The sequence below is a fragment of the Megalobrama amblycephala genome, linkage group LG3 (assembly GCF_018812025.1).
Source record: "Megalobrama amblycephala isolate DHTTF-2021 linkage group LG3, ASM1881202v1, whole genome shotgun sequence".
NCBI lineage: Eukaryota > Metazoa > Chordata > Actinopteri > Cypriniformes > Xenocyprididae > Megalobrama > Megalobrama amblycephala.
Genome location: NC_063046.1, coordinates 47931527 through 47943079, shown reverse-complemented (window position 1 = coordinate 47943079; position 11553 = coordinate 47931527). Strand labels below are relative to the sequence as shown.

General features: G+C 34.9%; 1 protein-coding gene across 3 annotated transcripts; it reads right to left on the bottom strand.

Moving 5' to 3' along the window:
* Positions 1 to 401: 401 nt before the first annotated feature.
* LOC125265542 (4F2 cell-surface antigen heavy chain-like) lies at positions 402 to 10300 on the bottom strand. 3 transcript variants are annotated; one of them, XM_048185829.1, is made up of 10 exons: positions 9952 to 10300; positions 9499 to 9681; positions 8995 to 9178; positions 8711 to 8898; positions 6371 to 6544; positions 5801 to 5886; positions 5494 to 5624; positions 3417 to 3696; positions 2398 to 2460; positions 402 to 2274 (listed from the first exon to the last, which is right to left on the bottom strand). In XM_048185829.1, exons 3-10 carry the CDS (start codon positions 9144 to 9146, stop codon positions 1927 to 1929), a joined length of 1422 nt encoding a protein of 473 aa, XP_048041786.1. In that variant the 5' UTR covers positions 9147 to 9178; positions 9499 to 9681; positions 9952 to 10300; the 3' UTR covers positions 402 to 1926. The 3 variants fall into 3 exon arrangements, with proteins under 3 accessions (XP_048041786.1, XP_048041784.1, XP_048041785.1); XM_048185827.1 differs by having other exon boundaries at positions 9522 to 9681; XM_048185828.1 differs by having other exon boundaries at positions 9522 to 9681; positions 10092 to 10300.
* Positions 10301 to 11553: the final 1253 nt, after the last annotated feature.

The following is an 11553-nucleotide window of genomic DNA, read 5'->3' as shown; positions in this document are numbered from 1 at the left end:
CCATCGTGTTACTTATTTCTTAACTGAAGAGCTTAGATTTATGACATGATCCTGCAAGTCACGCTGACCCCATTCGGCATTTAGATGCTGGAAGAAATTGTCATTTTTTTTTTACAAGCTAAAGTGTGCAGGAAGTAATAGTGTTTTATATAGTACGTATCGCGATCGCACATGACACACATACACACACCTGTTGACTTTAGAGTCTTCCTTTTCCTGCCCTGAGAATTAACGACAAATGGCATACAGCCAAGACACAAGCACACAACAATAATGTATTGTGTGCATAAAATCACAATGAAAAAAATTCAGAGCCATACAGACAAAAACATAAGGTCACATTTCTCCATTATAACATAAATATTTACAAAAAGGACATGTACAGCAGTAGATACATCAGATTTGTAGTTAAGTTGATTCTTTTTATTTCACTTTTTATTAGTAGAGAAAAGAAGCAAAGTTTAATACACACACTGATTGACAATCAAAAGTATGGAAGCCCATTTCTGACACATAAGAAAAACAATCATGCTTTGGTAAATCATAATTAGAACATATTGAAATTATGACATATAACAAGTGAAGAAATGAAAAGTTGAACTTATGACTTATTGCCCTGGTTTCACAGACAAGGCTTAAGCCTAGACTCAGACTAAAATGCATGTTTGAGCTGTTTTAACTCAAAAGTATAACTTGCACGGACAAATCGTATGGCTTTTTTACACCTGGTCACTTTTAATGCATTTTCTATGATTGGATATCTATCCTTATCGTTAAAAGACCAGGTGTAAATGCCCTCCGAAATGCTTTTGAGACTGATTTAAACCCGATCTCTCAAACCACTTCAGGAGGTGGTCTGGGACGCATTCTAGACGAAACTGGACGAGTGTAAATGCATCTTGTTGAAACCACATATGTAAATTTTACTCCTTCCAAAATGTTAAAAAATAAAATAAACATGTGAGCGCTTTATATGACATGTTATAGCCAGATTTGACAGCAACACGCTTCAGTGCAAATGAGTAGCTAAGTATCTCTTCAGCAAGCCGACGCGCAAACTGCTGCAAATGAAACTGAAAGTAAGTCACTGATGCTCAAAAAAAGTTATCTTCATTTAAAATAGTGAAACTAAATGAGTGCTGATGCTGCTGGTTCTCCTTTTGTGGTCTTTGATCTTAAAATTAGCTGATAATAAATAAAATGTTTATGATATGCGCATATCTGTTGCTTTCGTTGACGTGAACTTAAATCTGCCTATAGCGTGGCAATTAAAGTTCGGATTTATATTCATTCTACGGAAAAACATTTATGTGGCCAACTGTAAATGGAACCATTTTAACAAATCAAATAGTAAAAACGCATGAGGTGACCAGGTGTAAACAGGCACTTAAAATATGTCAGTGCCATTGTTTTGTCATGTTTATAAAAGCTACTTAAATTCCCTAATTGAACTAAGGCCTAATCCTGGCTTAATCTAAGCCCTGTCTGTGAAACCAGGTCAAAAAGTCAAAATTATAATAAACTTTTGAAATGATGACATACTAAATTGAAAATATGACTCAGTCGAAATTGCCCAAAAGTTGACCATTTAAAATTTTTAATCTCATAATTTCGAATGTAGGCTATCATAATTTAAGCTTTCTATGAGATAATTGACATAAAAAGTCAAAATTATGTCTTAGTAGGTCATGATTTTTAAGTCATAATTTTAACTTTTCATCTCACAATTATGACTCAGTAGGCTATGTCATAATTTTGACTTTTTGACTAAGTCAGGCTACCAAAGCATCATATTAATCACTTTAATTTCCAATTTAAAAGCTTTTCGACTTTGACCACTTAAACTTCAAAAAGGAAAAAGGCACTAAAACTAGGATTTGATGAGGTCTCAGAGGAAATCAAACAGCTTTGAGACTATATGTGTGTCTAACCAGCATAAGGATAAGACAACAGAACAGCCTGTTTGGGCCCAAGCTCTAAGTTCTGTAAGGACACCATGCGATCCACGGCTAGATTCGCAGCATCTGTGCTGAGGCGAACCTGAGCTTGAGCCGGCAGGTCGCTATAAGTGAGCTTCATGGTTACAGAGTCAGTTCCCCAGTTCACAGCAGTAAGGAAACGTTCGCTCTGGTCCCAGAGGCGGAGAAATGCTAATGAAGTGGGTGAACTGTAAAGGCTGACATATTCTCCGTGAAGAAGCGATCGCTCTTTTCCCCTCAGATCACTTAGTGCTTTGAAGAAGTTATGCACAGCGATACGCTCCTCCTGCAGAGCCTGAATGAGTGGAAGATGGAAAGAGCAAGGTGCAGCGTGCTGGTTTAAAATTTGTAATTAGTACAGCAATGAGATCACATCTACTTGTTATGAATAGCCATGTAAATAATAATGAAAATCTACCTTTGCTGTTGCATTCGTCTCTTCATCTGGGGTTTTCAAGTCCCACATTGTTTGAGGTTTTTCCTGTAAAGGAGGAATCTTAAGTCATCAGCATTATGAAAATAACTTGGCAGAATATAAACATAGCTTTCTATGCTAAGACTAAGGCCTGAGAATAGCAGAGAAATGAAAGACTTTCGCAGTCTGGCTGAGAATGTTAGTATCTTTATAAAGCCTAAAGTGAATTTTTAAAAATAGGTTAAAATTGGCATGGAATGAAAATTCACCCTATCTAGCATGTTAATGATGTAATTGTTAACAATTCATCTGTGCATGTGATTCATTTTATTAAACTCAATTCTTAAGTTACTATATAAAAGAAAATATCTGTCACCACTTCCATTTCATAGTAAATTTTTGAAAAGTTTTTATAGTCCTTAAAGGCATAGTTCACCCAAAAATGAAATTTGTCATCATTTACTCATCCTCATGTTGTTCGAAACCTGTATGAGTTTCTTTCTTCTGCTGAACACAAAAGAAGATATTTTGAAGAATGTTGGTAACCAGACAGTTGGCAGCCATTGACTATATATATATATATATATATATATATATATATATATATATATATATATATATATATATATATATATATATATATATAATATATATTTGTATGGAAGTCAATGGGGCCCATCAACTGTTTTGTTAGCCTTATTCTTCAAAATATCTTCTTTTGTGTTAAGCAGAAGAAAGAAACTCATACAGGTTTCGAACAACATGAGGATGAGTAAATGATGACAGAATTTTCATTTTTGGGTGAGCTATCCCTTTAAATATGGATGGATGGATTGATTGATTGCAATCCAGTAAATTTTCTACCTGTGGAGTTTGACCCATTCAATTCAAATTCCAACTCAATAATCTAAAGGGAGCCAATTCTTTAATTCTGAGATTTGTGCCCAAACACTGATTCAATTTCCCATTGATTTATCTATTTATACTGTTATCCAGTCACCTCCCTTGCAAGCTTCACTCACCCCCGTCTTCAGTCCGACCTCATCTCCAGCGTTGAGCACGGGTGTGCCGGGCAGTGTGAACAGCAGAATGTGAAAGAGCCTCACTGGCACTGCTGGAGTTCTGAAAGCCAGAAAGCCCAGACTCATCTGCAGGTGACCAAGCTTCTGTATTGCCTCTGCCTGTTTTTCGCCGAACTTAGCCGGATCAGGCTGTTCAGTTAGGAGCAGGTCAACACCTGAGTGGTTCAGCAGGACAGAGATTTCATCCACAGAAAGACCGGAGACTGATCCCATCAGAGCTCTGAAAGTGACGAGGAGGAGAGAGAGAGATGTTAGAGTAAAGTGAAACTGTCAAAAAATGTTGAAGGCTAGAAAAATAATTGGTGCTTGTAAACAAAAGAGAACAATAAATGGGGAAAAAAAAAAAACATTTGACGGAGCAGGTAGTAATGGTCATTATCCCATCTGGCCAGCAGGTGTCTCTATTACATTAAACAAATCAGCAGACAAGAAGTTACAACAAAGGTGCAATAAAGTATTTCTGAGAAAAACATGCGCAGAATAAGTAGTTTGTGCAAGCTGCGCATTTTGTTTACCGTTTGTTTATTTATTTATTTTTGGTTTAACGCACCAAGGCCTTTTACGTGAAATATAATGTATATCGTGTCTAACCTAAATATTTTAAACATTTGAATGGACTGATAAAGGTAACTGTAAAGTATTTTTATACAATGTCGTTTTGACCATAATGTACCAAATCTAACTCGTATAAATGTTAAAGTAGGCTAGTATAGAAAATACTATACATAGATGCTATATTTATCAGTTGTACCCTTTGAAATCCTTCGTTCCGAAGGACCCTTTGAAGTGGCCAGTTTTGAGCACTTCGTTTTGAAACGACCCTTCAATATGGCGGCCATGACTGTTTTCACTCTGAAGTGCCCTTCGCAGGGCGATATATCCCGTTTGGAACACGCCGAGAGTGAAGCGAAGCGGGAGTGCTGGACATTTCCGAGAAGATAGCGGGAAGGCTTGAAAATGGACACCAAGGTTGATTTGTTTCTGTTCGATAACTGAGTAACAGGCTGTTTTTTTTTTTTTTTTTTTTTTTTTTACCTAGATATGCTGTTGTTGTTGTTGAACCAGCTGCCTGCGTTGAAGAAAGGGGTGTTTTGGTACAATTAATCATGAGAAAGATCATATTTACAAGTTAAACGCACATGAACGCCACCACAAAGTCGCAAATACGAGTCGCAAGCTCGGGATTTTCTTTAAGCCTTTAAGATTTTCTTTGACGGAATAGGCTACTTATAGGTATTTAACATTGTCAGGCTTTATGCCGCGTTCCAGGCAACCCGTAACCCGTGTTTTTCCAACCTTCTACCCGTGAAAGTGCACTGGAACGGCAGTCAAACCCGTGACCTCCCACCCGTGAATTCGTACTAGATCGATGTATTCCCAGTTCCGCGCTCTGATGTCACATAGCTCGCGAAACAACAATGGCAACCCCTACGGATGCGTGTTTATGCAAGTGCACGGTAAAAAATAACGTTAAATAAAAGGTATAACAGCTTCTCTTCCCTTATGCGCCGTTTTCCTCCTCCGTTTCTCTCAAATAAGCAAGGAGTAAGCATCTTTGGCGATAGAAATAATTGTAAATGCTGGTTTGTTTACACTCGTGGTTTGAAGTCGTGACTTACCGGTTTAAAAACGCAGCATACTGCACAAAATATGATAGCATTGTATTCTAACAATATACAATGGAATTATAAAGTTTACAGTAGCTTCATAAATTAATAAAAAGCAACACATTCACATTCGTTGTTCTTAACTTTTTAGACCTAGCATTTAAAAACCTTGCTGTATTTTTGTATAGTTAATTAAAAGGTTACACTGCCATCTTGCTCTGACAAAAGGGACTTGAAAGCACTGATGTCATAAACAAGATTTCCCAACTTCTAAATACGAACTTCCCAGGATGACTTGAATGCACAAATAGTCTAGGTGTCAATTTCAAATATCAAGTGTTTATCAGAAATCGCTTACTGCACCTTTAAGAGTTTATATAAGTTCTAAGAGCACAACTACAGAGACGTACACTTTTTTAGTCTTGTCGGTTTGGTTGAATATAGCTTGTATAGATGGCCAGGAGTGTGATTTTTCGAGGTCTCCCAGGTTAGACAAGAAAATGCCATGAAGTCCTTTATTCAACCAGTATGTACATGCTTCCTAAAATTTCAAAAACAAATTAAATAGTTAAAAAAAGTTTAGTATACATGTTGTAATTCTAATATCTAAAATCTGCAATTTTTCTCATACGAGTGATCTATCTTTGCATACCCGTATTCACTGTCCACATGAATAGGACTTTTCTTCACAATTTCCTCTGCCTTATCAGCACTTACTTTGATTTTCTCAGCAACAGTTAAATTGTGGAACCAGACGGATTCTCCTTCATAGCCGGGTGTTAAATTCAGCACTATGGAGATACCTGCAAAAGAGAGGGTGACAAACACCAAGAGAAAGAGAGACAGAGCAGGGGAAAAGAACGGGTGGGAAAATAAGATGATCATCTATAAAGTTTTTACAGTCTTAATGTTTGTATTGTAGTGTTCATTTAATTTCATTTGCATTTACAAAATCCCTCATCTGCTGTAAATAGAGAAAAAAAAGAAAGAAACTTGGCTCAGTCAGCATAAGCTTGAACGTTGAAAGTCTTTTTACACTGCTAAAATAAAATTTGTAAATAAAATAAAAATAAACCAGTGATTCATTCACTACAGAATATCATACTGTAGCACAAAGCCCATTCATAAAATGGCTTTTATGTTTAGAGGTCTATTTTAAGGTGTGGATGTGGTCATCGAGGATGAATAAAATGTACAGCTCTTTGACATATTGGCAAGGCTTCAGTGACAGTCAGAATTAAAAAGGTACTACTCTTGGATGAAAGGCCATTCAGGGTCAAAGGTCACCTTTTTTATGTGCCTCCTCCAGCAGAGATTCCAGTTCATTCTCAGTGCCTACTTCAGGTTTAACTGAAGTTAGATCTAGTGTATTCAGCTGGTCTGCTTTCACAATGTGTGTCAGACCCAGAACAAGCCCCTTCACCTTCATTTGACTCAGATAGTCCAGCTTCTCCTCCACTCCTACAGAGAACGAGAGCACGAGGACAAGTACAAATTGTAGTCTGTTACAGATTCCAAATTACATGACAGGAATTGTAATAAGTAATGTAATCTGTTACATTATACATTTTAGGTAATGTGTTCTGAATATTTTTTGGTTACTTTTAGATTACTTTTGACCCAACTCATTTATCATATTGATTTGAATAGGACAGTCTAATTGATGCCATATTGATATAAAATAAAAAGAGAAAGAAAATGTATTCCACAATATGAAGGGCATTCAACATTACATTACATCAGGGTTTTCCAAACTGTGTTTCGTGAAGAAAGTGATTAAAATAAATAATAAATTAATAAATTAAAACAAATCAACTCATACTTGAAAAGATATATTAAACAAATAACTTATTTGTTTACCTGCATATCATGTGACCATTAATCAACATCAAATAATTGTGAATATATATATATATAATAATAAAATGTTTTATTCATATAGTACCTTTTAAGGACCCAAGGACACTTTAAAAAACAGACACATAATACAGAGTTACAAGCAAAGAATATGTGAATAAGTTATTGATTTTTGAATTATTAATTATATTAGGTCAAAAGAGGTTCAGATGACTAAAGTGTTTGGGAATAACTGCATTACATGTAAACATAAAATGACCTGAATTTGTGTATTTTAATGTGTGTGAAAAAGACAAGTTTTCTAAAGACTTAGTATTACATGGTTAAATGACTCGCTATTCATTAGAATTATAATTAAAAATGTGTTCAACAGGAGTTGATTGGATAATGCAATATTAAGAATTAGAGATGATTTCTGTAAATTCAGTGGTCAAGTGCTGTGCTGCCTCTCCTTTTTCCATGTTATTTTAGCCAATTGACTGCTGGTGTGTGCAATTCCACAAATCGAGAAGACTTTATGAACATACATAAGTGAAATGCTTTTTTTTTAGAATGGAAAATTAAAAAGATAAAAAAGACATTTAGGGAGAATCAATGAATATGTAATCTTGTGATCAATTAAAAATGTAACTCTGGTCTGATTATGAGAATTTTAAAATGTAATATAATCTAATTGCAAGTACCTAATTTTTGGAATCTGATTACATTATCACTGCTAATACAGTAAATTATATATATATATATATATATATATATATATATATATATATATATATATATATATATATATATATATATATATATATATATAATGTCAATTCAGATATATAAGAATTGAAATAAATTTGTTATGGCTACAGCATGTATATATGTGCAGGAGGAAATTCGAATTTCGAATATTCATCCAATTTAAAATAAAAATCCACATTCAAATGCAAAAACGGTGCATCTGAATTTTAGGTGTATGTCAGGCAGCCTTATCAGTGGCTCACGGGATGCACAACGATTATGTAGGCACTAGGCAGTCATTGTGTTTTAATGTTTTCCTTAGCCTATCCAGTTTAAACCACTAGCTGCGGCGCTGCTGTGTTGTTCATTCAAAAATTTTCAGAAATGGAGCAGCTTAATGTGGAGAAGATCTTGGTCAAAACCGTAACCAGGCCGTTCACGCATTGTCTGCGCTGCTTTTCCATTGTTTTCTATGTAATCATGAGCTAGATGGACATCTTTGACCGGAGAGTGTTTTGAAAGCCATGTAGTCAAAAGAAGTTCAACTTTTTAAAAAACTTGTCTCGAGACATACTAGACATTCTCCCGTTCTAATGCATCTGATGTTTTTAAATGCTAAAAGTACTCTGTGTAATCACCGCTTCGGCTTTTTGTAAACTATGAAAAAATACATGATGCTGTTTTGTTCATAATTGTTTTTAAATGCAATTTGCGAAATTATAATTGATTAATATTTTGCACATTGCGCCCTCTTGTGGCCTCAAGGGACAAGCAAAAATCTTTTTTCCCCCAATACCTTTTAAATTTGAATATAATTCGAATATTAGTCATATTTATGTATAAAATCCGAGTTCAGTTTTTCAGCCATTTTAACAGCCTAATGTGCAGCTTGCAATTCTGTAATAACAGCAAGACAAGGCTACTGATCTAATAAACAAAAAATATAAACATTTCTTGGTGTGATTTCTTTAATTATTATTCAAATAATACACAGGTATAGACATGGGGGATAAAAAATGAAGACATTTCCATTTATCTCACCTTTCAGTCCATTGTCAGAGAAAGCATTGACGTCAGATATCTGATACAAAAGACCTTCGTTCCACCAGTTCATCTCAGGAATGGGTTTACAGCGTGGGGCCTGTACTATGATCACTATTGCTCCAGCTAACATGCCAACCCAGCCAAGCCAGAACAGAACCAGCAAGGCCCAACGAGTCCGAATCCAGCTGCAGAAGATAGATTGATAGATAGATTGACTGATATAGAAAATGTCAAATGTCTCTTTAAATTTTAATTTCCTAATCCTCATATAGGTTGCGTACCCAGCTGTACCGGCTATTTTAATTAACTCATCTTTGGAGAGGCCATACTTCACTCCAGTGTTCTCTGGGACCGTGACCTTCACGCAGCCATTTATTTCTCGGGTCATTAGCTGTTTTGCCTGATCCACTTCCTTCAGTTCTACGTCCTTCATTTCTCTTCTTTATGTAAGTTTGTGTCAAAACACTGAATTAAAACATATAAAGCAAAAACTATTAGTTACAAAAGATTCATTACATTTCAGGCAACATATGGTTACCATTTATGTGGACTTCTTTTAAATAAAGTTTATTAATTATAGGCAACCATAAAAGTTTAGTAATAAACAGGTCATAAAAATATACCTTTTTTAACCATACAAAGAAGCAAAATAGAGTGACTGTAAACCAAATAGGGTTACAATAACTGCTGCTGTCATTGTAATAGCCTCAGTAGTAAGCTATAGTTTGATATTATAGAATAAAACTATAATAAACAATAAATAAACAATACAAAAACAAAAATACCTGAAGATTGCTCAGTTAAATACCTGTGCAGAGTTTAGACGAGTCGTCCTCAGTGTTGTCGGGCAGAACACAGAGCACAGTTTGGTGGTCAGTTCACTTTTATAAAGTCGACTTCATCTGTTCCCGCCCCTAAAAGCCAACAAGTACATACAGTACTGGAGCTGTAACAGTAGAGAAAGTCATCTGCAACCAAATAAAATACATGTTTAATTGTCACGTGTTACCTTTGTATACACACAAAAGACAAAAAAGGTTACATAATGTAAGAATTCAATGTATTTTCATTGGTTTTTAAGAAAAAAAGGTAACAAATTTGCAAATTTTTAATAGAATATGCAATAGATAGCCTATACAATATGAATGTCTATCTATGGTTAAGCAAAATTACCCTTGAAAAGCAAATTTGTAATAAATACAATGTCATATTGCAAACCTATTCCCACAAATATTTACATTTAATGCACTTATCAAGATAGAACCAGACACAGAGCTGCGATTTTTCTATTACAGGAAGGTATAATCAACACAACTCAAAGACACATCTTCCCTGTATGCTATTCTGTCTCCTTCCCTCAGTTTAAGATGAACAATACCAGCTGAGTTGAAGAGGAAGAGTCTGAGGAGTGTGGTTTGTTTTCTCAGCGCTCTGCATGGGGCCCTGGGGTTCACAGATGTTCTGCAGGGGTCTGGGTGGACCTTTCCTAAGCCTGTCTGATCCTGCTCTCCAGTACCTCGTTCAAAGAGATGAAAAAAATATAACAGACCACAACCAGATGGAACTGGTCTATTTTTTCCCTAAGCATATTTATTGTTATTGTTGTAGGCTTTGAGGAGTCTGTGTTTTGTTTGAAAAGACGCAGAATTGTGCTTCATTCCAATGCAGGTCAGTAGTTTTCTGTAATGTACTTTAAGAATTGTTTTGTGGAGATGAAAATAGTATGGAATTGACAAAATACAATATATGTTATGTTTTCCACACAAATATTGTACATACATGTTTTACTATTTTCCTGTTAGTATTGTTTAAAAAAGATATTGTACTTACAAGACAACATGTACTTTTAAAGTATGGTAGAGTAAATTATTGTAAAAATAGGCATTTGGATTTACATAATATGACTGTAGGTGGAGACCGGGAATGGTTGTAACACGGGTTAGTTGTAACACTTCCAATTTTTCCAGTCAGGAACAAATCACCTGATTCACTTCACACATGCTTGATTAAGTAGGCTACGGAAGAGGATTAGGGCCAAGCAATAATAAAAAAAAATAAAACCATCTCGAGATTAAAGTTGTTAAATTTCGAGAAAAAACTCGTTAAATTTAGAGAAAAAAGTCGAGATAAAATATTGAGAATAAAGTCATAATTTAATTAGTTTATTCTCAACATTTTATCTCGACTTTTTTCTCGAAATTTAACGAATTTGTTCTCGAAATTTAACGAGTTTTTTTCTCGTAATTTAATGACTTTATTATCAACATTTTATCTCGACTTTTTTCTCGAAATTTAACGAGTTTTTTCTCGAAATTTAACGAATTTGTTCTCGAAATTTAACGAGTTTTTTTCTCGTAATTTAATGACTTTATTATCAACATTTTAACTCGACTTTTTTCTCGAAATTTAACAATTTTTTTCTCGAAATTTAACAACTTTAATCTCGAGATAGTTTTATTTTTTTATTATTGCTTGGCCCTAATCCTCTTCCGTCCTTATTTCACATGCGGGAAAGTAGAAGCCTGTGGTGGACACAGCAGATTTTAGAGAAAAACTCATTTTGATTAAGAAAGTACTTCATTTATTTTTGTTATGGCAATTCCTGCTTTGTAGTTAAACTTATCATAGTTAAATTATGTTTATTGTGTGTCTGTAGATATTTTGAAGCAATCATGCAAGTTGGTGCCAATGTTTTGGCTGTTAGCTGGTAAGGTAAGTTAGTTCTACAAGGGTTAGTTGTTACAGCCTACCCAAAGTAAATTTTAGTTGTATTTATGCTTTTTTAATTTCAGTATGCCTAGGTCAGGGCTCTCCAAACTCGATCCTGGAACGCCATTGTC